Source organism: Halictus rubicundus, chromosome 11 (genome assembly GCF_050948215.1).
Source record: "Halictus rubicundus isolate RS-2024b chromosome 11, iyHalRubi1_principal, whole genome shotgun sequence".
Taxonomy (NCBI): Eukaryota; Metazoa; Arthropoda; class Insecta; order Hymenoptera; family Halictidae; genus Halictus; species Halictus rubicundus.
The window spans coordinates 7579038-7606226 of NC_135159.1; the positions used below are offsets into that span (position 1 = coordinate 7579038).

Here is a 27189-nt window from a genome sequence, read left to right on the forward strand (position 1 = left end):
TTAGCACTTGTAAAATGTTTCTGCCACGCGCTAGATCGATCAGGTTATAACCGTCGTGTGCCGTGAACCGTCGCGAGATCGTCCGCCGTACGAGGAAGCCTCGCGCGACACGCAGCTCGCGTCCGGCCGCGCGTGAACAGACCGGGAAGAAACCCGTCTCTTGTCGGTGAAATTGATTTCCACCGTGGAAAGTGGGCTCCAGCGTGTTTCCATCGTGACCGGAACGGACAGCTCCGCGCGGCGTGCGCCCGCACGTAAGTCGCCCGCTCCGCTTTCGATACGCGTCGCGATCAGCGTCACCACGCCCGGCCGAACGTCTCCGCTGCGAGAGAGCATTATCTCGACAGGACTCTATCACCTATTTAATTAACATGTGTATAGGTGGTTGCGTGGCGTGTTTTCCGTGCCATAATAGACCCAGCCAATCGCACGGTACTTCAACCGGTGACGTCACGCCGCCGAGAGCTCCGATTGGCCAACGGTGCGTGCGTCGCCCGTCTAACGTGTGTGTAGCTGCTTTGTCAGTTTAAGGAGCGAGTTCCGCGTACGGCACGCTTCGAGACTTCGCTGACGATTCTCGATGGCCTTTTCTCTTCGGCTCAGTGATAGTTGTTTCGATCCATCGGTTTTCAAACGATCGTTCCCACTCGCGAAAAACTTCGTTACTGTTCCGTTAGCAATAACAACGCCTCGGAGCTCGATGGTTTTCAAATCGACCGAGCAACGTAGTTCGGCTCTCGCCTTTCCCGCCTCCTCGTTCCTTCGCTGATCTCTCGCGAATCGCGCAGCCGACAGCCTACACAACAGTGTGCTGCACGTTCTCGTATACTCGCGAGCACAAACGCCACGTAACGACCCTCGTGAATCGTTTCGATGGCACATCGCGACACTGCGAATCTAATCCGGCTTTGAATGCGACCATGGTTTGTAGATCGAGTATGTATACGTATGTAGAATTTCACGTAGTTTGGAATCACTCGGCTTAATCGAACTCCGGGTGCGCAGTAAACGGGAAAGTAAAATTTTCTATTTGAATCGCGATTATTTACGGCGGGCTATTTGAATCCAAATCACGCTCCCAGCAAATGTACACGGTTACAATAACACGGATGTGTTGATCCGAGTCGAGCAATATTTAATGTATTTAATGATTGGGATGAAAAATCTTGATTACCGAACAGTTCACAACATTGTGATGGTAATCCGAGCTTAAATGAGATCATGGCTAGTAAATCGAGTATGTATACATGTTTACTGTAGATTAGAATTACTGTAGTTCTTCGAATCTCGAGAGTGTAGAAAATAGAAAATTGTCAGTTGAAATTTTTTATTTGAATTAACGGATTTTTTGTTCGAAGTTGGACAGTTTTTTTCTCCATTCATTCAATTAATAACTAACAAATATATTATCACTTTCCTCGGTTAATGATTAACTATTATCTTTAATCAGCGGTTGATGGTCAATAATATCTATTTATATTTCCAATTTGTAGTTACGACAATTTTTCTATCACATCACTCGTAATCTTCAGCGATTAATTTCTTGAAATCGTAAACATAGATTAAATGAAATTACTATGCAAAGATTACTAGCAAAGAGAACAAACACAGTTTTCTATTGTTAATTCTTACTAACGTTGATATTTTAAAGTTGTTTACACAGTTAACATTTTTTATTCGAATTTAGACGGGTTGTTTTGGCGGGCTATTTGAATTCGAATAGCTCTTACAGTCGACATAGACATTTATAACGATTAATTTCATCAATTTTTATCGAAGTTGGGCAATGTTTAATACAACAAACGTATACGCTTAATACAATTAACGATCAACGATTACAATCGAAATATTGGTTTATCAATTTTTTATCCATTAATTGAACCATTGATTAGATTAGCCAATTTCGATTAAACACTGAAAAGTGATGGTCAATATTTAATATCTCAAACTGTCAGCATTAACTAGTCAATCGAATCCAAAAATTTGAACTTATTAAAATTGTCAAATCTAAAGTTTAATTACAATCAACTGATGTAAATGTTCAATTACAAATTGAATTAGTTAATCACGATAATCAACCATTGACAAATATAATTAATAATCAACGACTAATTAATTTCCGTGATCAAACCAAAAATGACAATCTTCCGAAGCCACAAGATCCGCAACGCGTTTCGGTTACCGGGCGCTCGAAGCGCATCGTACGCCAGTGCATCAAACTTTATCCCGTCTTTATCAAAATTTCGATAAGACAACAAACAACGAAGAAAATGAAAACAGTTCTCTCAAAGACGATCCACCGATACGACTGGAAAGAAACGTTCGTGCCGTACAATAGCGGTTTTATTATTTTCTTTTTCTTTCCCTCGGACAGTTAGATCGTTTCCAGCGATCGGGACTCAAGATGCGTGCTAATGCTGGTGCGCTCCAGGAAAGCGCACGCCGCGCCTGCGCATCTGCCCCGGTGTGGTATTACGGAACGTGTGGCTCCGGGAGTCGGAGAGGGGAGGGGATGAGGCTTCCCGCGCGACTGCGTTACGTCACGCGTACGTCACGTGACGCATATTCAGAGACACCGGTGGTGTCGGTGCGGTCTGCAGCTCCGTTCAAACGAGCTAATAATATTATTGAACAACAAAGTTTCCGAAATCATGAACAACCGGTCGTACGTTGCAACAATTTGAAGTGTCGAGTGCCCGTGGATCAGATGTGTGACACGTGCGACTTCACCACGGTAAAACAGAGGTTTTATGACGTCCGTCGAGTGTCGAATCGTGTCCGGCAAGGTCGACGAATTGAGAACCGAGACGGGATTAATGTACCTCCCACTCTGCCGTACCGACAATGAGACCGCGGCTCGCAGTTTTCGAGTAAGGAGACTAAGTTGTTTTTCTTTCGGTTTATTTGCGCGCAGATTGCCACCGGCGGCTGGCACCAGCAGAAACAGAGGGTGGAGGCTCTCGACTCCGTCGACGACGTCGTCCTCGCGAGTCGGCGACGGGAATCGGCGCAGAGGCTCAATCTTCCGGAAGATCTTAAAGGGGAACAGTCGTGGAGCGACTCGGCAACGTCAGGATGAGCCTGGAAACGCTGCTCGAAGCGGCACGGTTCGTCGAGCAGCAGGAGAAGAAGAGGGAGCGACTCGCCAGCAGCTCTTCCTCCTCCTCCGATCATCCGCTCGCCGTCGCCCCCCACTCCAACCATCACAACTCGAACGAGCCACGTGGTGAGTACCACGCGCGCCACTTTTCGCTCGCAGTTTCACAGATAACGGGCTGTACGGGGTGAGTCAGCTAATGCCGAAACTCAAAATATCGACGGGGTTCTTTGCTAGGCTAAAAAATGTTCATCCCTCAAAACGAAGTCTCTTATTTTAAACATTTTGGGAAATATCATTTTGTCAAGAACTTTTTTTTTTGTCGTAATATTCACCTCCTAAAAATGCATATTAGGATAAACGAATTTGACGACAAAGATTGTGTAATACAAAGTCTGATAGCCGAAACATTTTTCAAAATTGACGAAACTAGTTATTATCGTAATATCCAAGCCTTGAAAGCAAATAGTATGATACAACAATTTTAATATTTACAATAGAAATGGAATTTGTGATAGAAATGTTGGGGATAAACAAATTTCTGATTTTAATACCAATGTTAGGCGACCCACCCTGAATTGCTTAGTGGGTTCATTTTACTACGTTACATCTAAAATGACTTTCTGCATGTCTGAAATGTTGATAATTTGAATTAGAAATATTTATTCACGATTCGAAATTTAAGCAAAAAAAGCGGTTTCTTAAATTTCGAATTTGACAATTGATAAATTTCCTTGTTCTTAAGAAATCGGTGCGAAATAATTTGCAACGTGTTTGCAAATTAAAAAAAAAAATTGAAAAAAAAACAAACAAATTTGACGATTTAGGGTGGGATGAGAGGCACTGCAATGTACATGTGAACAGCACGCGATGACCCACGCGTTCACCGCCTCCAAATTAGGTATGATTTCCCTCGCGGCAGTGGCTCCCAAACGATCACGATCTTTTCGAAAAACTTCCACAATAGTCGCGTGCTCGAAAGCGCGTGGGTTCGTCTGCGTTCCACTTAATTCAATCTATTCCGTCACTATGAAAAATCACATCTGCGATCGTTGCGAGAAAAATCACGGCAGTACCACATAATATACTCTCTGACGATTCCGCGTGCCCTTTCGGTTCCCGCGTTTTCTTAGGTCAATGACTCAACTGACCGATCTCGCAAAGCGAGTGGAAACGCTCGCGAAGGAGTTCTCGACTGCACGCCATCACGCCATCGGTCTCTCGTTCTACATTGACTTCACTAGTCAAATGATCGGCGTGATAACCTTCTCGAAAAAACCGGCGTTACAACCGGAGCCGCACGATCATTGCCGAGGTAAACCGGTAACGGCGCAACTAGTACGATTCGCGACAAAGATCTTGCCAGGAAAAGACCTCACCGAAAAAAAAAACTGCAACCGACATAGGACGATTCTACGTGAAAAACTAAGTCAAAAATGTATAACGAATTTTTTTATACGATGTTCTGTCTTCGAGAAAAACAACTTCAAAAATTGGTGAAACGCAAGTTTGTTAGTAGCTTAACTCGTACCCTTCTTCAAAAACAATTCGAAAGCGAGGCTTCAGAGGAAAAAATGTATTATTTGCTTTGATTTAGTTTTTTTTCTACTTTTATTATGCCATAAATGTGCCATATATTTGACATAAATGTCATAGAGGGTGGTCCAAAAGTCACTGAACCATTTTAAAACGAAATAAGCTTTTCACTTTGTTCAAAATTCATATTTATTCTTTTATAAACAAATTCGAATTTTTCAAATGACTAACGACTTTGGGCCACCCTGTACTACTGCTCGGTTGTATCGCAATTTTTGAAACTATGTACAAGCAGCATCGAGGAACAGTTAAAATTTTCATGTTCGAAATGCTGCTTATAAAAGATGCAAATCTTCTAGTAGCATATTTGAGAAAATCTAGTTTGTCGTTGTCTGCGTCTTCGAAATTCAGAAATAGTTTCCAGCTCGGTTCGAAGCGCACGTGGTCTCAATCTGGACAAGTTGTTATTGTGGAAAAAAAAAAATGCGAAAACTCGGCACGTGAAAGTGTATCTCTCCGAGAGGCCAGCGAAGTGTCCGAAGTCGCTGGAAGGTTGAAAAGCCAAGAGACGGCGAGGGTGGGAAGGAGGTGGATGGGAAAGCAAGAACGATTTAGATGACCATATGCATCCTGCCACCCGTGCCCCACCGTGCGGCCAGAAAACAAGTCGCGCTAGCCAGTGTGCACGTAGCGGAGGACGCCTAGGAACGTATAAAGGCAAAGAGGCACCGAAGGGTGGCGGAAGTTAGGTGGGAGAGCTCATGGAAAGGGTGCGCGGCAGGTTGCTCGGCGGGGGAGGGGATGAGAAGAAATGGAGTGGCGGGTATACTGGAGGGGATAGATCGCGACGATTAGGTTGCAGTGGTGGGGGGCGTGCGCGTTTCGCTCTCGGAGGGGCAACACTGATGACCGTGGTGCGTTGGTGACGGTGGTGGGGGCGAACCTGACTGCTGGTCGTGGTGGGGAGTCCAAGGGACCCCGGTCACTGACTCTAGAAACTACGACAGCTTTTGTGCTTCATTCACGAGCGCGCCACCTACTCGCGCACGGGCGTCGCGCTCGCTGTCTCTTCTACCTATCCCCTAAGTCTAGCGTTTTCCCGTCATCCTCAGCTTCTCGCAGCTGACACGGCTCCACATTATCAGAACCCGCCGACCATAGTTCCACGGGAAATCTAGATTATCGGGTTTCGATCTTGTTTACCTGCTTAATCGTACGTAAACATTCCACCAGATAATACAGAACTTTTTTTTTTACTGAAAATCCTAAGTATATGTACACAGCTACATCACAAATTTTACTCCAATGAACGAAAAGAATTTACCAATCACCGTTCATGTAAAAACATTTGACTCGTAGCACGTATTCGAATAACTATTACAGAGTTTTTAGTTAACGGTCCTGGTAGTAAAAAATAAAAATTTTATGAACAATTTTTAGTTAGGTTTGAGGAAGATTCGCCGAGCATTTTCTGTATGAAAATTCCGAAAAAATCTGATTGCGTAGCAAATCAGTCATGTGCACGTTTTTGAAAATTGTTTGGTTGAAAATCCCAATTATAAACAGATGACGATCTTCCATTTCGTAGAATACTCTAAAAAGGTGATTTATCGCGCGTCCGGTCCTCGTGCCCGCTATCCCGCGCAGGGGAGGCCCAGCTAGGTGCAGTGCACGGCAGGCAAAAAAAAATGGACACGATACAGGTCAGATCGATCTTCCCGTTTCGTTGGTCGCGCGCGTCGACGCATCAGGCACCTGCGAACGCCTGTCGAATATGCCACTTTGGTCCCAGGAGTAATCAGGTCCCGGCGAATTCTCTTTACCTCATAGTTTTCCGTTCTTTTCATTAACCCCCGCGAGGTCTGAATCATGCGTGGTCGTGCGTGCACGGTATTGGCAACGAGTGACAACGGTTTCCGATGCGTTTAGAAATCGGTCTCCGGGTTGCGGAACCCGGTCAAACAGTCGCCGAGGCGAAGACGCGTGCAATCGTGACGTCGCGCTCGGCTATTTCTCCGCGTGGGTCGCGATGAAACCTTAAATGAAGGTGAACATACACTTATCGGTAGATCGATCCTCTCTTTTCACGGTCACGCCTCCCCGGCATGACGAAACATTGGTGGCTGTTGTGAAAATGCAATTTTCTCTGATAATTTCTCTCTTTTTTCTTTTTTTTTTTTGAAAGAGTTTAGCCCCATACAGAGATAAGAAAGAACATTTCGGGTAAAGTTTCACCGTTCTATCTTTAACGGGATGGTAGAAGAAAGAAAGATCTGACACAAATACTTATTAAGAATAAATTAAAAATACTAGTCGTCGTAAGTTAATCGACACAGATTTTATTCTGTTCAGCATCTTTTCGTCGAGGTTCGAGAACGATTTATTTACAGGAGGTAGGAAGGGTCTTAAAGGGTTAAAAGTGACACACACTATCAGTTCGCCAGCCGGCAGATCTCCCCTCGCTCGAAAAACTGACTACCGGTCTCTCGCTTAGTATCCCGATCGTAACACGGATGATTTAAACGTTGTAATTTGCTCCCTATCTCCGTGCATCCGGTCCGTTGCCTTGTTGCGCGTGCTCGCTGGCACGGTAGTGCGTGATATAACAGGCAACGCGCGTTAAACGATAATTTCAGTCTGTCTATCTTAAAGCACTCAAACGATGCTTTACAGACCAGTTTTACAGCTTCATAACGCGCGTTCTTACGGCTCGTTAAATGCTACGAAATCATTCAGGACTTCTAACGCAAACATTTACAACAATCTACCATCTGAAGCTCGCGTGGATCTCCGAGCGGCCCTGGTTTCGCCATTTTCGATCATCCTCCGTTTCGCGAACTCGATATTCCAGCATCACACACCGGTGGATTAGTCATTGCAGAGTGGGTTGAGAATGACCCAGGCACCGATCTCTGCTAAACCCAAGATAGCTAGGTGTGCGATCGACCGGCCCAACCACTCCTACCATCGGTTGTTACACCGTGGCCCCATGGGGGCGTTTGTAACTCACTCACTGTCGTCACGTTGCACTAAGGCTGGCTAAAGATTTCCGAGGAAGAGACAGTGGGCTACGTAGCTCAGCTGAGACTGGGAGAACTGTTTTTCTTCTCGCAGATAAGGATAAGATCGAGCGAAATAGAACGCAGCGCCGAGCCGTGCACTGTGTCGGCGGGCAAGCACGCGGGCAGCCGAGACTGCGCAGTGCGCATGCGCGTTGTCCCCGGCGAGTCCCCACCACGCGCGTCCGGCCGCGTGGCGTCCTGATCAATCGCGGCGTTGCCGAGTCCTCCGGTGACCCGTGGATGGCCAGAGCGAGACAGAAAGAGAGAGAGAGAGCAGCTCTCCCACCCCATCGGCCGCCAGCTATCCTGCTGACCTAGGGGAATACCCCCTCCCCTGTCCCTACCGGCGCAGCACGTGGAGACGCGCCTCTTTCAATTTTTCATGCCTTATCGACCTGTAGATTCAACCGTTGTGCTACGGTCTGGGTCGAACTGTTTTCTATCCCATTTCTCCCAGTTAATTAATTTTTGTTGTTTCTAAATTCTTATATTCAGCTGTGAGAGCTTTTCTTGGGGGGACTTATCGGAAATATTCAAGTATTTTTTGTTCAAAACGGTCACGTTGCCGGGTTGAAAGTAGCCGTCATAGTCTGATATCTCTATTGTTCGTGAACGTAGAGTTCAAAACGCAATTGATGCGTCTTTTGATGATGTAATTGTGTGCATAGATGAAGAGGTTTGATTAAAGTATTCTTTAATGGATGTTTTTACTTCGGCATTCCTTGGAGTTCCAAAGTTGGACACAAAATATCACTAAGTCCTTGGACCTTGTGTGCAACGCGGACCAAGACTCCAGTCGAAGAAAACCCAAGGGATGCTGGACGCACAACGGCAAACGGTGACGTGTTGCGCATCGCTGCCTCCGGCGCCACTTACCGGTCCCTCCACGTTGCCACGCGGCTGTTGCGTTTACTGCGAGGGTGGGGGAGGAGAAAGAATTGTATTTACTTATCCGTGACGTAGATGATTGTAGCAGTCGGTGGCTGTTTAGCCTAGCAAATCTTTTTCACCCGTTATTTCTGAATGACCGTCTAGTTTTATTCGATCTTTGTGGCTTGCCTTTATTATTGTGGTTTTGCTCTGTTTGTTACAGGTGCGAAGCTGAAGAGGGAACGCACGGAGCAAGATGACTTATTCTGCGAAGAAAAAATGCTCATCATCGACGGTGAGTCCGCCACCATTATACAAAATATCTTTTCGTTGTAAGATTCAGTTACGAAATAGTAATGAAAACTTTGTTGTGAACTTGGGGGATTTACGCAAGAATTTGGAAGAAATCTGATTTGTAGCAGTTGCCAAGCGGAATATCGGGGAATTTTTTGGTTGAAATTCCTGGCCTACAAAAAATTAATAAAAATCGCATTTTATTGAATATTCTCCATGTAAAATTTCTAAAATAATCTGGCTTGTTGAGATGCATAGCACAAAATATTTTCCAATTTTTGTAATTGAAAGTTTTAGGTGGTTATAGTAAGAAATGTTGTATTCCTTAGAGAGGGTTAAAAATATTTTCTATTTATATGTCTGAGATATATTTATAACAATAAGACGCTAAGTTAATATTGTAACCTTTCGATGTTACTGGTTCACTACGTGTACCAGTGAACCACGAGAGGTTAAGCGCCCAATCGATTTTCATTGGTCGTTGGAAGGCATAACACGTTCATCGCTGCGTCAGTCACCGGTAAGCGACACGAAACGTATGATTAGAACTATTTTTAATACTGACCGAACAGCGCTGGTGGTTAAAACAATTATATATGAACTTCTTGTCTATTCGACTCATCAACATATTCTACACATAGGGTGTCTCATTCAAAACTGCTAATGATATTGAACAACGTTGCAGACGAGAACTATCTTTCAATGTAATTTTTGAAAGTCCATAACCCTCCGACGGCTGGGTTCATTCTGGCCCTGACTATCAAGATAGTCAGTTAAGTACTTATGTGCTTAATTTTAGGAAATTGAGCATTGGAAATAACACAACGTGTCTATAAAAAGTACTATCAAAATATATTTAAAAAATTCACAATTGAAGTTGCAAACGGTCCTAAACATTAATTAAATACAGTGAGTCACAGTAATATTCAGACACTTTTAAATGGGCGGCAACTTTTTCAATATTTGACCATAGGGTTTAGATTTTTCTGAGAAGTTAGAACAATAAGTTACTACATAACGTAGATAAGAAATATTGAAAAAAAATTTCAATTTTTACCGGGGTCCAAGCTAGAAGCTTATTCTAAATCTACCTTTAAAATAAATCCAATTATAGTGTTCTGCTATCTCTTTTAACGAAATTATCACACTTCGAATATCCGAAATTTCTCGAGAATGGGAAATTTGGCGTTGGAACCGAGATAAAATTTTATTTTTTGAAATTCTGGACGATGCAGAAATTCTAATCACTGCAACCACAAAATAAACAGTAGCGTAAGGGGTTAAAAGGACGAAGCGAGTGCGTGCTGCGTCTGCTAACAAGAAAGTTAGAAAGAGAAAGCGGCCCGGCCGGGGTCTGCGCTGGTTGCGCGACGAGGACAGAGTGTCGCGGGTGACTGGAGGCAGTTGGGCAGTTCTCGCGAGAACGGAGATGTCACGGAAAGTGGCGGCGGCGACCGAGGCGGCGGGCCGCGAGGAGATTGGTCGCCGTCACCGCTGTCGTTGCCACTGGCGCGGGGCGGGGGCGGAGGGGCGCCGTCATCCTCAGGTTGGAGGCGGTGGCACTTACGTTTAGATTTCAGTCGGCACTCGCGTCTCACGCGGTACGAGTTTCCTTTGGTGCCCGACAATCGGTTCGATCCGATCCGATCCGATCGATCGACGATCCCACCTCGCCCGTCTTCCTCCTCGCGGTGATAACTTCGCCGAGGTCGCGCTCCTTATCCCGAAGTTGGACTTCGTTGCGACTATCCCGACGGCGATTACGATCGGATTGAAAAATCTGGTTGGATACAGTGAATGTTTACTGAATCCGGCTTGCTCGCAAACTTCCGAGAATGACCGGCGTAGACACACGGGGAGATCGCCGTTGAATTGTTTAGGAGAGGGGTGGGAGGGAGAGGATCCTCGGGCCACGGCGCCGCGAGTGTTTCGAAAGTTCGGATTTTTTTCCTATCGCGTAAACGGCGACCTCGTCGTATTCATTCGTCCCGACCGCGTCCCCTCTCCGCGGCGTCGTGACGCAGCCCTCTCTCTTTTCCACGCGCCTCGCATTCCCGGCCGTTTCCACTTCTTTTCGACTAGTCGTCCGTTCGACGCGTCCCCAGCGACAGTTTCGCCGGGGTTATATGGCCAAAGTGTCTCTCTGTCTCGCTCGTCTAACTGAACAACCACGCCGGATACAAGAGGAAGCGTCTCTCAGTACATCAGGTGTCGAAGTATAGTTCGGCTTAGTGTCGGCTAAAGTGCGGACAAGTTTTCGGGGTGTTAGATTTCCGGTTAATAGTTTCAGTGGATGGTCATAGCTCCGCTCACAAGTTAACTGTCGAATAGTATCTGAAAAACTGCCCGCTATCTTAGTCTTGCTGCTCCGATCGAATCAACCCTCCAGTTGTCTTGGTGCTAGCCGAAGGTCTCGCCCCTTGGGACACCGATTCTCCAAGTGGTCAATTTCCGATGGTAGAAGATTGTGGATGCGCGATAGTGAATCATGTTGGGTTGCAAGGAGCGAGGGTCGAAGAAAGTTTAGCACCTGGGCTTCGGCCATCCCCCAAGTCTCGCCACCTCGCATTTCCTGACCGCTATTGCGGGTACGGACCGTTCTGATCAGAGTAGAGGATCTGTGATGACGAAACATTGTTGACGATGATGAATCTACAGAATTGCGTCGCACAAAATGGACAAGCAAGCCGGTGCCACTGTGGATCTTCTCTAATGACAGAAAACTGAAGACGATGGATCTGTACGAGTGAATTGTACCGCGTTCGTTAGCTCCTGGTGTGGAATTTCAGAGGATCTACGGTGATAAAATATTGTTGAAAGTGACGAACGCACGAGTCTCATGTTGTGCCAAGCGTTGGAGATGATTTAGCACTCGCCTGGTGTCGTCTTCTTTGATCGTCCCCCGAGTTGCTCTAGCCTCGAATACGGATCTTCCTGGTAGGAGGCGGGAGTATCTACGACGCTGAAACATTGTTGAAGATGACAAATGCGTAGAAGCGTGTAGCGGTGCCAACAGAAGAGCAATCGCGCTCGGCCCTTGGTCGTTGCTATAGCTAGAGGACCCGTGACGGTATGCACGTACGAAATTCGGTAGTTCCGGTGTTGTGAGAGGGGAGGGAGCGAAGGGGGTCGTTCTCCAGTGCAGCGATCGTGGCAGCCACGGCCCTATATAGTCCGCGGCGAGCGTGCTCTTTTTTTATCTGCGTGTAACGCGTGCCGGCCGGAGAGAACCGTGCGTAACGCAGCCGTCAACAGAGTTCTCGGGATCATGGGCGTTCTTTTGGTCTCGGATGGCACAGTGGCGGTCCAACCTCGCATGAGTCTGAACGCGGTCAAAGCTGTCGGAGCGCAGCAACCGATCGACGAGACCAACAACAATGTGAGCGGGATACGGGACGCGAATAGCCTGATGCCGACGCAGGTCGTCGGTATTATCGGCGTGGTCGTCAACGACGAGCCGCGTCGCAGCTGGATGCCGCCCCCGCCTAAGAAAAAATGGATACGCCACTACCTACTCGGTGAGCTAACCCTTACCCCGTGCCCCCTCGAGTCCGTCTAGCCGCTCGAAATCACCGAAAGTGACAGTTCAGGTAAAATTTATGGTCTACCACTCTAACGACCCTTTTTGCCGAGAGGACCTACCCTTATCGGGTCGGTTGTGCTCGGAATGAGTCATCACGTAATAAAAATTCTCTGGCGTTGACTGCTGGACACCGGAACGAAATTAGGGGTCTTTGTGGTTGAGTTGTAAAAGATTTGTTGATATCCCGAAATCCTTTTAATCTTTTTACTACATCTAATTACACCCGTCTATTTTTGTCATAAATTCATAAAACTCACTTCTAGTACCGTAAAATATTCGACACGTGCTTTCTTTAGATTTCAAAACGGTCATGTTGAGAAAACGAAAGCTGACCTTAAATTGTGGAGGGGGGGTTAACTTGTTGAACCGATTATCTGGGAGACCATCGAGGGTGAAATATTTCAAAATGCAACTTGTGCGTATTTAACGTCTGCCCAAGTAGATTTTTCGATAAAAGAAGTTTGTTTAAAGAATATGATAATTATAAACTAGTATTTACATACAAAGTAGTCAAACAAATGTCATAGTGGACATTCAAGAATAGTGTTTTGGCGAGTCTTGTATCATTGTGATGCAATTGAAATAGTTTCAAATAATGTTCACTTTTTAGCAAAACATGCCGTCATTTGTTTCGATGTACAATATTTTATTGAATGATGCTTTTAAAATCATTACGAAAAAATTTTGAAAAAATATATAAAGTAGAGAAAACGTGTACTCATTGTTTTTTTTTAGTTCATTTGAATCTCTCAATTTGGGTTTCTTATCCCTCCGTTTTGTTAACATTTTTTGGAATCGTATTGCTACTTTTAAAATTCGTTATCAGTTTTTTATTCGGCTATCAGAAAGATGAATGTTGCTTGCATTTAGTGTGACTTATCTAGAGAAAGAGAGGGCGGGGGGATTAGTCTGTTTATGGTATGCATCATTGGTAGCTGATTCATCAATAATTTTTTAAGTTAATTTATCAATGGCCGACGAAGTTTTTGCAAGCGAATAAACATGCTTCACGGTACGGGACTATCGCAGATAACGAATAACGGAAAGTTTTGTCATTTCTCATAATTATATTCAATACTCAGGTGCGGATTTTCTTCACCGAAAATGTACTCGTAATAAATTTACAATTTTTAGTTTTTAATTTTCCGCAACCGGGACTGTTAATCAAATAATCGAAAAATACTTCAAGAACAATATTTACAGCAATACACAAAAATTCGAGTGACGTGTTGTGTCAACTTCCATAAATTTCTTTTTCGTCCATCAAAAAACAGTTAAAATAGCTAACAGAAAAATTCACTATGAAACTGAGGAATTTCTGATTAGGTTACGACTTTTAATCTCACTTTTATCCGTAATCAGTGTGATAGATAGACAAATCCTGGGTCACCTTTGACTCACGCTTTCATTAAAATTTTCGAAACGAGTGAATCAAACGACCAATTAATTTTCTCCGGGGTGGCGAATTAATTTCCACCATTACTAAATGATTGAAGCGTGTTGAGGCAGCGGTCATAATGTTAGTATGTCATTTCGAAAGCGTTCGATGCGTCTTGGAGCCAGTATCGTCGGGTCAGAGGTCACTTCAGTCATCCGGAGTGTTCATTGCCGCCGTCGATCCTCGATTCGCAAAATTCTAGCGCGTTTCGCGGGCTGCTTCTAATTATATTGCGAGTCCCCCGCGTCTGGCATAACACCAAGCCAATTAGGCGACCGCGTTCGGAGCTGTGTTCCCCTAATCTCGCGGATTTTCCGCTCCGTCTTCCGTCTTCTCCCTTATCTCGCGGCACGTGGTCGCTCGGCTCGCAGCCGTGACACTGCACCCCGCCATCGATCGCCATGCAACCGCGATGCACCGTTGATGCTGTTGATGCAGTTGATGCAGTTTTCAACGGACCACTGCTCAGTCGACGATTCTTATTGTTTAGGTCAGCACGAGACTGCGAAATGTTCGATGATCGAACTAGCGGATCGTGTTCGAGCATTTTTTTTACGGACTCAGTGATTCTTTTTTTAACAAACGCTGAAGTGCCAGAAAGCACATATTTCGGACTATTTATAGTCAATTTTCCAACACCAAATGTAAATAAACAATAAGAATATCGGCGATCTTTGAGCGGTGTTACTCCTTTCTAGCAGTTAATTCGTAGGTACTGTCATTTGATGATCCTTCGAGATTTTTCTGCGAGGAACACCATGACTCCTTTTTAACGAACGTTACAGTGTTCGTAAGTATACATCTTAAATTGTCTTCGGTAATTTTTTCAATGCGAAATATAAATAAATAAAGGAGGTATCGGCGATGATTAGGCAGCGTTTCATTCTCGGTAGACAATTCATATTGCACGCTTCGAACTCGCATAACTTTGACATTTTTAATCGGATCAACATGAAACCTTCGCGGAATCGTTCTAGAATAACGCCGAATCTAAAAAATGATTTTTGCAAAATTGTTCTGTCGATTGAACTCCTTGGAAAAAGACTTGTTTGAAGATAAACGTCGATAGCGGCACGGTCTTTTTTTCTTGAGCATCGAGGATGCTTCGAATTAAAGTGGTTACGCACGCACAGCCTATAAATATTCTTTAGCTGGACGTTCGGTTCTCGCGTTACAGCAGGACCACTGATTGAACCGGCTAGCGGAGCTAGATTCGCCTAAACTTTAAATACGAGCACTTAGAACACGATGAAAGCTAGAATGCTTGAACGGAAAATGTTATACTGCGAGACATTGCGAATTTTTTGTCGCGGAACTGCAAAACCGATCATTTCAGAAATTTAGTGTAAATTTGTGTTAATACTTAAACTGCATCTACAAATTTTTAAGTTAGGTAAAAGTAACAATTAAGCTCACTGTGCACGATTAAGTCTGAACTAGAAAAAGTACTTTCTGTGCACAGTGTTGTATTGCAGAGTGACTTTGCGATATTTTAAAAGGAAACTATAGTCCGTTCATTATTATACTTTAGTGTATGTACATCTTCGTTTATATTTCAATGGTATTCACGAATTTTTGTACGAAGGAAAAATCAAAATTGAGCTTGTTATGAGCGATTAGGTGCAGCAGTGATCAAGATCTCTAAAGGAGTGATTCGATTATATGTTAACTTTGCGATTTTTAAATCACCAAACTACAAACCTAATTATTCTGGAACTTTGGCATGCAATTTTGTTTATGTTTCGACTATATCCATGAATTTTTACATCATAAAAAACTACATTCTTCAAAAATTATTACAAGCTTTGATATTTTAGACTGATCTTGGAATTTTCTATAACGAAAATACGAAACCAATGATTATGGGATTTCTGTCTATATTTTCATTCATGTTTCTACCATATTCGTGAATTTTTAGACAAAAAATCAAAATTGAGCTTGCTCGAGTTTAATGCACAGTCAATTATGAAAATTATAACAGTAAATTATGGATCTCTAAAACTGTTTATTATGGGACTTTAGTGTGACAGAGGACTTTCGTGGGACACATTTGTTCATATTTTTATCACATCGATGAATTTTTATGCAACGCAAAGATAAAAATTTGACAAATTTTGCTGGCGCAAAAACATAGCCAGTGTCATTTGCGTGTACAGTGTGCCAGAAATACATTATTCATTTTGCAAGGCGAACAAACGGAATGCATGAGCGTTTGCGAAAAAAAGTTCCAGTGGAACCGATTGACATATCATTTGAAAGGAAAATTAGGGTTGATTTGTAGCGGCACTGCTACGAGATACTGATCGCAGTTCGCCAACGTTTGGCGAACGCTCGAAAATATGTTCGAGCATATTGACTCCATAAGGAGGTCATTCTTCTCGCTGTTTTTGCAAGTTTAATAGGAAGGTCCCGCCATTTTGGTTCTCCAAAATGCCATTCAACCGTTCAACAAATACAATTCTATCGATTTTTGTGAGGTCTCTTTGTGCGAACTCTATCTAAAACGTTTTCGAAACAAAAAAGGTCGGAAAAACTTTCTTTTTTACTATGACAGACCTTATAAAAAATATTAAAATATTAACAAATATGTCCATATGCAAATTATTTCCGTTTGCGTTCGTAGAATTTTGTCGAAGTGAATACAGTCTTGTTCCGATGTAAGGCTATCGCCCTATATCGAATGAGAGTGAGGCGAGAAAACGTGGGAATAGCGATTTCCTTATTTCGGAGGAAATACTGTCGCCTTATATTGGAGCAAGACTGAATTGTGGACGATATTGAGCACGTTATACGTGCAAACATGCCCAAGACTGGCAATTCCACGGAAAATGTTTTGTCGCGGAGTGTATATTCGACATTTTGTAAATTCGAAAAAGGAAAGAAACCCCTCCCGCGTGCGACATTGCCAGACAACAGAGAGACGAGCGTGTTCCGAATGCGACGGGCAATCTCGTTACGTGACACGTTTTAACGTTATTCGCCGAATGCACCGATGCAGGCGAGCGATGCACTTGTTATTCTCGCGGTACGTACACCGCCGTCTTTAAGCCCGGAATAGATTTAGGAAGCGTCGAGCTATGCGACACGGGTTTGCCAAGTCTCTTAGTACATGAATGAGTTAGTTGCATGCGCGTACACGTGCTGCGCTAATTTATAGCGTTACGACGAGAGCCGCGCAGCGCCGCCGAGAAAACTTTCGGCCCCCGAAAGCTTTTCGCAGCGATGCGTTGTTTCGGTTGTGTTGCTATATCGTACAATCACGCTTTTTTACCAGTTCTTAGGAGCTGTTGGCAATTCTTTCGTCGACGAGTCACTTCGCCAATTGTTGAACAGCTTAGCAACAAGTCCACAGCGGTTACGTCGAAAAAATCTTTTCTGGCCAGGGTTACGCGAGTCCAGAAAATTATGAAATTTTTTGGAAATATAGAGCGAGGCATATCGGTAACGCGGCCGTATTTTTTATTTGTACTATAGGGAGATATAAGGGGGTTAAATCATTCCTCTAGGAAATAAGGAAATAAGCAATCTATTTCTGCGATTAAGCGTCTCCACCGAGTCAACAGTGCTGTTTGTCTTGCAGCATACGCGAAACCTGTACTGTCAACACTTGTAGCCTCGGTAACAGTATTCGCATACAGTTTGCAACTGTTTCTACAGCTTTCTTCGACGCACCTATTTCCTCATAAAAACTGCCTTTAACATTTTGTCTCTGTTCCGTTTAAAAGATATTAGAAAACGTCTAAAACCGTTATAATTGGTTTCACGTCCTTTTGTGATTATAGCACTTGTCCATAAAAATCTGAAAAATGCAACAACATTCATATCTGAAACTAATATTAAAATGTTTCAAACGTCTGTACAAATTTTGAATTTTGTATTTTTTCCTGCTAGAATTCGCAATCCAAAAATCGGAAAAAATTCCTTTGGACAAATCCGAATATCTAAAATGCAGTCGAATTTTTCAGAATTTTCACAATTTGATTTAGCAATGCAACATTTCCAAGAGTTCAAGACAATTATTCACTAAGTGTCCTCATTTGATAACACATTCAAATTAGTAATAACGACTGCTACGACGCTGCAGCAGAAGCATCGAACCCGTCACCACTCCAGCAAAGCGTCTTGAGCTAATCTTGGGCGAGAACGCAGTCATTCAGGTTCGGGTATAGAATGGAATGGACGAGGGGAGCTTTGTCGTTCGTATTGTCGACCGCAAGGAATTTCGCTGCGTCTAACTCCCTCTGTGTCGAGTGCCCTTAATGGGCGTAGTTTCGTCGCCCCTTTATGTAGAGTTCCTCTAAGGGGCGTGGTTTCGTTCCCCCGCCTGTGTAGAATCTCTTTGAAGGCGTGGTGTCGTGGCTATCTTATTGCGAACGGTTTACCAAGCATAGATTTCTTACTCCTCTCATGTAGAGAACTTTTAAAGGCGTGGTTTCGCTGCCCCTTCTATCTAAAGTGCCTTGCGATGTCGATATTTCATTGATCTTTTGGTATAGAGTGCCTCGTGGGGCGTGGTTTCGCTGTCCGTCCGTATAAAGTGCGATAACGGGGCGTGGTTTCGTTGCTCCACCTGTGTAGAATCTCTTTGAAGGCGTTCCTCTAAGGGGCGTGGTTTCGTTTCCCCGCCTGTGTAGAATCTCTTTGAAGGCGTGGTGTCGTGACTATCTTATTGCAAACGATTTATTAAGCGTAGATCTTTTACTCCTCCCATGTAGAGAACTTTTAAAGGCGTGGTTTTGCTGCCCCCTCTATTTAAAGTGTGTTACGATGTCGACATTTCATTGATCTTTTCGTATAGAGTGCCTCGTGGGGCGTGGTTTCGCTGTCCGTCCATACAGATTGCGCTAAAGGGGCGTGGTTTCGTTGCTCCATCTGTGTAGAATCTCTTAGAAGGCGTGGTGTCGTGGCTATCTTGTTGCGAACGGTTTACCAAGCATAGATTTCTTACTCCTCTCATGTAGAGAACTTTTAAAGGCGTGGTTTCGCTGCCCCTTCTATCTAAAGTGCCTTGCGATGTCGATATTTCATTGATCTTTTGGTATAGAGTGCCTCGTGGGGCGTGGTTTCGTTGCTCCACCTGTGTAAAATATCGTTAGATACAAATTCCTCTAAAGATGAAGAACAGCTTTTCGAGGGAAATGCCCCACTGTATCGGTGCTTGCGAGCAATCAGTTCCCATGCCTGAGATACCCGTTAGCTGAAGAAGAGTAATAATATCCCCACTCTGTATGAGTTTACTGTCCTCGCACGCCTCTTCCGTTGTCACGGGTAGACTGCGGCTTGGCTGACAAACCTGAGATTCTACCGGAGCTCGCTATATACTACTCGCTGGACATGCCTGGTGTTGAGTGTCTCGAGAGGCGCAGTTTCGCTGTCATTTTATCCACAGTGCCTTGAGTTGATGAGACTGCATTGTTCTCCTAGTACAGATTGCTCCTGCGACGTAGTTTCGCTGTCTCTTCACGTGAAGTGCCTGAAGGAATTTAGTCTCCTTACTCCTCCCGTGTAGAATGCCTCAATAGGGCGTGGTTTCGTTGTTTCCGCTGTATACAGTGCTCTGAGTAGGCGTGGTTTCTCTGCCCCTCTGTGCAGACCATGAGCAGATTTTATTGCTCTCCTTGTATAAAGTGCTCGGAATTGACGGTCTGCCTCTGCTCCTCTTGTGCAGAGTATCGTAAGAATGCTTGCGACCAAAAAAGTTACTTTTTCCCCAAATGGGCGTGGCCTTGTTGCCCCTCCCCCCAAAGCCACCGCACCTCCTCACTGGGCAATATATGCAAATATATTGGAGTAGCATATCATTTGAAAGTGCGAAGTATGTTTCGTGGATGTCTGTTAACACTTTCTGTATTTCATTAGGATCTCTCTTGATTTGTTTCAGAGGAGGAGCCGCTGGAGAATAGTAGAACGAACGGGAACCACTCGGCAGGTTCTAGAGGGAGTCCCGTGATCTCGAGCACACGAATAACGCCAGTTCACACCACGTCACACGTTCACCTGTCCCACCAGCAACAGCAACAACAGCAGCAGCCACCGGCGCAGCCGCAACCCCAACCCCAACCCCAACCCCAACCACAACCACAACCGCAGCAGCAACAGCAACCGCATCTCGTCCACCACCACCACAACAATCACAACAGTACGCATAACGTCTACGTGGAGAATCACAATTCGAATCACTCGCAGCAAAACGCCGGCAATCTCGTCGTTGACCTTGAATCGAACCATGACAATAAGAAGCATCGGAACGGGTAAGAACTCTCATCCTCTAATTACGCTTGACGTGGTATGCACCCATGGCGAATGCAGTTGCACACGATCAAATAGAGAAGGTCTAATTTTTTTTTTTCATTTTACTGACCTGCTGTCATTGTTTGTCTCAAATAATTGGAAATCAGTACCGTAGTTGTTTAGGCATGAGTCATTGAAAGTTAATAGAAAATTTACGTTAGAGATTCTAATGAAAACAATTTTTGTTTATTTTGGAGAGAGTGCACAATGTATGCTTGGAGAGCGAACTACACTGTAAAAAAAAGTGAGCAAAAGATGTATCGTGAGTGTAAAAGTAATATAGTTTATTAACATTACTAATGAACTAATAGTTGTTAATTTTCCTCTTTCTGTATAATTTTTATTTCCGTGATCCGATCTCTCTTTAAATAGTTATTATTTTTGCATGTTTACCACTTAAGGCGTTTTTATATACATCCAACTGATTAATAAACTATATAATTTTTTCACTTGCAATTACATTACGTCGTGATTATGCTACTTTGCCTTCATAATGTGCAAAATTCCTTATGCAAGCGAGGTGGCGTAGTTTTGTCGCTTTTTGGAACCCGACCCCTAAATAACGAAATTTCGAAATACGCTCAACTCTTTGAAACACGGTGACAAAAAATTGCGATAACCCTTCTATAATACAAAAATGCTTATGGTATGGTATTGTCACTAATACTACTCTGTCTTCATAACTAACAAATTTATTATGCAAGTGAATTGTCGCTTTTTGGTAACCGAGCTCCAAACAATAACATTTCCAAAAACTCTCAATCCTCTTATAACAAGCTGCTTTTAAAACACGCTTTCAATATAACACTGTACTCTGAAGCACAATTTCGATATGACACGATACTCTGACAACACGGTGCAAAAAGTGCTACAACCCAAAACATTTAATGTGAAAACATAATTTTCGGATAGATTAGTTAAAAGCTTAAAACAGAAAACGTAGGGTTCTGCGAATGTTCGCTGCAGTGCACAAGTGTAAATGTACCCTCAGGGCATTCCTACGCCACATGAGCAGTGTCGCCAGATCAAGACTTGTTTCCCCCACTCCAATCTCCCCTTCCACCGCGCTATTCCTCCATGCTTCCGACACGGCCCGATCGCGTGACGCGTTTCGTCTCTGTCGTGCATACTCCGGTACTGACGGAGAGAGGGTAGCTTTTTCCCCTCAATTCGTGCTCCCTCCCCTCATCTGGCGACACTGTGTACGAGATACTTCTCAATTTCTTGGATTGCCTTTTCAGCCTTCATAATTCCTTCCTCATCTAATTTCCTCATAATTGAGATGCAGTTGACTCCAGGGCAACTTGGTCTTAAGTAAATACTGAGAATACGTGGAAAAAATTACCGTGTTGTAGGAGGGTTGTATAAAAAAAAACTGTCGAGCAAACAAATGAATTTCGATTGAAGAGGAAATCGATCGAAGTCAAAGTGAAGTTCAGAGTAGTGTAGCCGGGTTCTTTCTATCGCTCAGGTCTTTTTCTCCGTCTCCTTCTGTCCCGTCTTCGTTAGCCTGTTGCTTCGCTGTACGCTCGCTCCATCCCCTCTGCCTAGCCCTGCCCCTCCCCCTCCCACCATCGTCTTTCCCCGTTCCCTGTTTTCTTGTGGCGGACTCGCACAGGCACACAAGCACACAGGCACACAGACGGTACCGACGAGGCAGAATCTACTATCCATTCACGCGGTGCACGTGTCCAGGGTGAATGGCACGTGCACGGTGCGTCGCTCGCCGTGTCCCGTGTCGCATTGCCGTGAGAGGCCGAGAGAGCTGGCTAGTGACGCGGTTACATGATCATCTTGCTGGGCCTATCTACAGGGTGTTCGAGTACGCGTGTCAAAGATTTCAAGTGCCCCGACTGCGCGAGCAAATCTATCAACAAATTCAAAAATTATAATTTTCCCGTGACGGCTCCTCTTTCCAGTTATACGAGATTTTAATCGACCAATAGCGACGCGCGAGCCAGCTTGGTTTAATTCGATTGAATAGTTGAGAAATCGTGTAATTGAATAGTTGAAAAATCGAGTGATTGAATAGTTGAGAAATCGAGTAATTCAATAGTTCAAAAATCGAGTGATTGAATAGTTGAGAAATCGAGTAATTGGACAGTTGAAAAATTGAGTACTTGATTGAATAGTTGAGAAATCGAGTATTTGAATAATTGAGAAATCGAGTAATTGAATACTTAAAAAATCGAGTAATTGTACAGTTGTAAAATCGAGTAATTGAATACTTGAAAAATCGAGTAATTGAACAGTTGAGAAATTGAGTAATTGAATAGTTGAGAAATCGAGTGATTGAGTAGTTGAGAAATCGAGTAAAATTGAATAGTTGAAAAATTGAGTAATTGGACAGTTGAAAAATTGAGTACTTGATTGAATAGTTGAGAAATCGAGTAATTGAATAGTTGAAAAATCGAGTAATTGGATAGTTGAAAAATCGAGTGATGGGGTAGTTGGAAAATCGAATGTTTGAGTAGTTGAAAAATCGAATGATTGAGTAGTTGAGAAATCGAGTAAAATTGAATAGTTGAAAAATCGAGTAATTGGACAGTTGAAAAATTGAGTACTTGATTGAATAGTTAAGAAATCGAGTAATTGAATAGTTGAAAAATCGAGTAATTGGATAGTTGAAAAATCGAGTAATTGGATAGTTGAAAAATCGAGTAATTGGATAGTTGAAAAATCGGGTAAGAAATTAATCGAAAAATTGACAGCTCGTTGCATCAGATATCAAAACCGCAACAATTTATTTACCACGATTGTTCAGAAGAAATTGATAAAGGTGTCCGCGTGCTTCTCACACGGATAAAATTGCTATTCGGAAAGTGTTTCAAAATAAGCGCCCGTGCCAGCATATCGCGCCAGTTGCTTTGAAAATGTATGACAAATTCGTATTATTTAAGCTCGGTGAAATCTGTGTCGAATTGTAAACACATCGCAAGTGTACAAGCTGCTTTCGATCCGCTGCCCGCTGGTGGCGATTCGAATTCGTCGCATATTTAGAAATGATCGCACGTTTATTCGAGACCTTGAGAGATCACGGCGAACAAAACCGAGGTTGATATGTCTGAAATGAAGGCAATTGACACCTCGAATGTATACTTACTGCACGACTTCGTTTCTATATTCTAGGCCTTGCGTAACCCGATCGGGCACGAGGGAAGTGCACAACAAACTCGAGAAAAATCGAAGAGCACACCTGAAAGAGTGCTTCGAGTTACTGAAGAAGCAGCTACCTTCGCAGGACGAGAAGAAGTCTTCGAATCTTTCCATTCTTCACGCGGCAATCAGGTATATACAGGTACGTGGCAGTTTCGTCTCATTCCTCAAATTTGTTTGTTCCAACCTATTAATCAATTTGCTTGAATCGATGTTTAATTTTGCCGTTGATCAGACTGATAATAAGTTCTTCGTCATTTAACAAATATTCATTTATAAAATACCTAATACCTGTCACCCGAAATGTCTATTTTAAAAAATTTCCAAATGTTCATTAATAATCAATTATTGAAAATTTATAGGAAATTGATTGAAAAGAACGATTTCAAACAATTTAAAGTAATTTACATGTTTCAAAAGAATTGAAATATTAGGAATTGAAAATAATTGAATGCTTGAAACAATCGCGAATATTGAAAATGAAATGCTCGAAGCAATCGAGAATATTTAACACGTTGACTGCCATGTCACCCATATGTGGGTGACGGAATTATTTGTCGTGGTTTTCAAATGAATTTTTACGTTAATATATTCATCGTACCAAACTTGATTAGGATCTATAAAATGCAAGAAAGTTGGAGGACGACTCAATATATTATTTTTCGATTTTTATTTCATTGAATAACATACTTTGATTTTATGGAATTTTTGAGGTTTCTAGTTTCAAAGTGTTAAAATGGACTACTTGGAGCAATCCGAATAGTTTAAAACAAACACCCGAGGCAACAAAGAGAGCGATCGGTGACCTTATCAGTCTAGTCAAAGGCAGTGACAGACACCTATTTAGCATAGCGCCGAGATAGCATCTAATCTTTGCTGATCGCATAATTATGAGCGATAGATCACACAGTCGCGGGAAAGTATGGGATCACCGCCCTCTGGCGTCGGGGAAGGCAGTCGCGCGGTTCATATCTTCCATCTCGCGTTTTCTCCCTAAATACTTGCGTGCTCGGTCTCGGCCGGTTCCATTTCTCCAGGCCGTCCGAGCGCGGCCGCCTCTCTCTTTCCGATCAGTATTGTCCACTCGGTCTGCCGTCTCGTTCTATTTCCGCGTTTCTCGCTTGGGGCCGTCCTCCTCGCGCCCAGCGGCGCAAGACGCTCGCCGTCCTCGTCCGGACCCGGCACCATCACGCTGTCTCCGACTCTCACGCACGTACATTCTCGTACGGACGCGTCTAGCCGTGGTCGAAGCCCGCGTCTGCATCGTCTCTCCACGTGACCACGCGGCCATCGGCGCTGCGCCGCATGGCACGTATCTACAGCACACACTCTCGCTATCCGAACTTTTATCGTCCGGCGCCATTGTTGGCGACTCCTGGGCCGTACGCAGCGGTCCGAACGCCACAATTAAGCTGGGCAAAATTCATTTTCAAATCGTCAAAAACTCCTTCCATTGCGATCCAGTGTGGTCCAGTACGTAGTCTATTATCTGTTTTTCAAAATATGAAGAAGCTTCCTTAACCAAAGTATTTCAGTACAAAGAGGACTACGGCACGGCAATAACAGTTTTTCTGAAGTTGAAAGAGTGTCGGAGATTCCAAGGTCACCGTCACTTTTGAAAATAGAAATATACATCAACGTTGAAGCGTAATCGTTAATGTTTACAGATTAGGCAAACTTCGACTTAACGTCAGCCAATTTCTTCGCGAATGCATGAAAATCCGCAGCCTAGTGCTAATAGCTTACCGTCCTACTCCTCCTGGCTCAGACTTGCTACATAGGAGCGGTGAGCTATTCTAGCTATGAGCGTATTTCAGGTGTCTTCTTTCGAAAAACAGACAACAGCACACTACCAACCGGGCTACAGTAATTTCTCTTCAAGGATCGGTGCCAAGATTCTCAAATCTCAAATATTATCCCCTAAAGTAAAGGGGGTGGGGCGAGGGTCGCAAGTTAGCCACAATTCTAATATCTTGCTAAAAATTCGTCGTCCGGTTGTCGCTAAAAGTTCCACCGCATAATGAACAGCATATCGATCAATGTCCTAATGAAACTCCGCGGGCAATTTTGTCGCAAACCGCTCGTCTGTGCCAGGCTTTAAGGCCGATAAACCAACACAACGGTCAGTTATGACGGTCTCCAGGCCAGCATTCGGTTCAGGCGGATGATTCAGTGCAGTTTCATAAGGCAAACGATCAGTGCGGCAACTCGTGTCAGATAGCGACACGACGCGACGTGCCAGATAAGGTGGAAAGAAATGGAAACGTTATTTGCAATATTCGTGGCGATACTGTGTGCGAATTCAGTCGGAGGTGGCCGCGACCACGTGCTTGTAAGCTGCGCGTGCGCCTATTCATGTAACGACCTTCGTTCTCCTTCCTCTTCGACCCCTTGCTTGCACTCTGTCCCTCTCTAGCTCGCGCGGACCCCTCCGCCAGCAGCTATCTATTCTTTGTCTGTTCTCCCCACCATTTGTCTCTCCTCCCCCCACCCTTTCTGCGTGAAGGAGAGTACTCTCCGCACACGCCGTGTTGTCCTCTTCTTTTCACCACTGGCCTAGCGGAGCCCCTCGCGCGGCGTGTTTTTGCTTGTCCCGAGGCAAAAGTCCTCTTCCACTGTTTATATGTCGGCGTGCAGGTCCCGATCATCTCCTCCCTGTTTCTGCGTTCCTCTCTATGCTCCACTGCCTCGTTCTCCTTTCTCTCTGCCACCCCGCTCCTAATCATCAAGAACCATGCGCCAGGGGATCGTGTCAGCCATCGGAGCTGTTGAACTTGCAAGCGATTCCTGCACTGGGTGTTCTCGAAATATTCGATTGGATTCCGATTCGGTTACTGACCGTCCAGTACTGTAGCTCCAGCGGTAACTCGCAGCGGCCCCGCTACGTTTCCATTAGAGTAGTATGCTCCCTCATAAGTGAGCAAAGGGTGTCCTTAATTGTCAGCAATTGAGCAACCAATATAAAATGTGTTTGCGTATGTCTGTCTCGAAAAAATCGTGAAACAATTGTGTGGATAATTTCAGGTTGATTTACACTTAAGAAATTGTTGTTTGCCGATGCGAAAGGTTAACCAACGAACCACGTGCACCGTATCAGCATCGTCACCGCTGACAGTCGCGTGCGTCTCCCCGCGAAATATTTTTTTTTCTCCTAATTCTGCGTTGCACGCTTATCAAGTTTTATCGGTTTTATCGCTCCTTATCGTGTTGAGGGCGGCGGCGAATTTCTCAAAACACTTGCTGTGTTTGTTGTCACTTAACCGCACGCGCGCACGCGAACGGTGAGAATGAGCAAACGATTTGCAACCGGCGTGTACGATTGTAAATTAGAATTCTCTTACGAGAGTTTGTTTTCTTTGAACATGAACAACCTTTGCGGATATCGCGCTGTCGTCGTTTAAAATTGCTTAAAAATTCCACTTATCTGCGTGCACCGCAAGCGCATAAAATCTCCAGCGAGCCAGTCTCGGATTTAAATTGCACACGTCAAGAGTTTCGTCCTTGCAGATTTTTTTTTTCTCTCGTCCAACTTCTTCGAAAGCGCGCATATCGCGACCGGGTGTTGGTGTTGGTGTTGGTGTTCGCCGTCACGTGCACGTTCCTTCACGCGTGTCCGTGCTGACGTCAACCGCGAGCCTTATCGTATTTCGAGGCAGAGGTGTCCTGAATCTGCAGGAGTATCGTGTGACATTCCCTGCGCGCGAGACTGTATTCTTGAAAGTGAAGCGAAAATATTTTCTATTGGCTTTCTCTAGCTTTACTCGCATCCGGAACAATGAACCTAATCTAGTTGTCCCGCGTGACCTTCGAACCATTCTTCGTTATCCCTTAGACTTTATTTACCTGCCATTCACTAGTAATT

At 44.1% G+C, this 27189-nt stretch overlaps 1 protein-coding gene across 7 annotated transcripts in view; it reads left to right on the forward strand.

Annotated features, from left to right (window-relative positions):
* LOC143359107 (uncharacterized) overlaps positions 1-27189 on the forward strand; it is a 42497-nt gene that overhangs the window by 1096 nt on the left and 14212 nt on the right. For 2 of the 7 annotated variants that reach the window (XM_076796785.1, XM_076796786.1), the window contains exons 2-5: positions 2915-3226; positions 8789-8860; positions 19762-20131; positions 23301-23469. In XM_076796785.1, coding sequence (XP_076652900.1) covers positions 3076-3226; positions 8789-8860; positions 19762-20131; positions 23301-23469 — 762 coding nt within the window. In that variant the 5' untranslated portion in view covers positions 2915-3075. Of the gene's footprint in view, positions 1-15; positions 255-288; positions 937-1962; positions 2735-2914; positions 3227-8788; positions 8861-10426; positions 12378-19761; positions 20132-23300; positions 23470-27189 lie in introns of those variants that run through there. The other 5 variants (XM_076796787.1, XM_076796788.1, XM_076796789.1 and 2 more) reach the window with 5 other exon arrangements.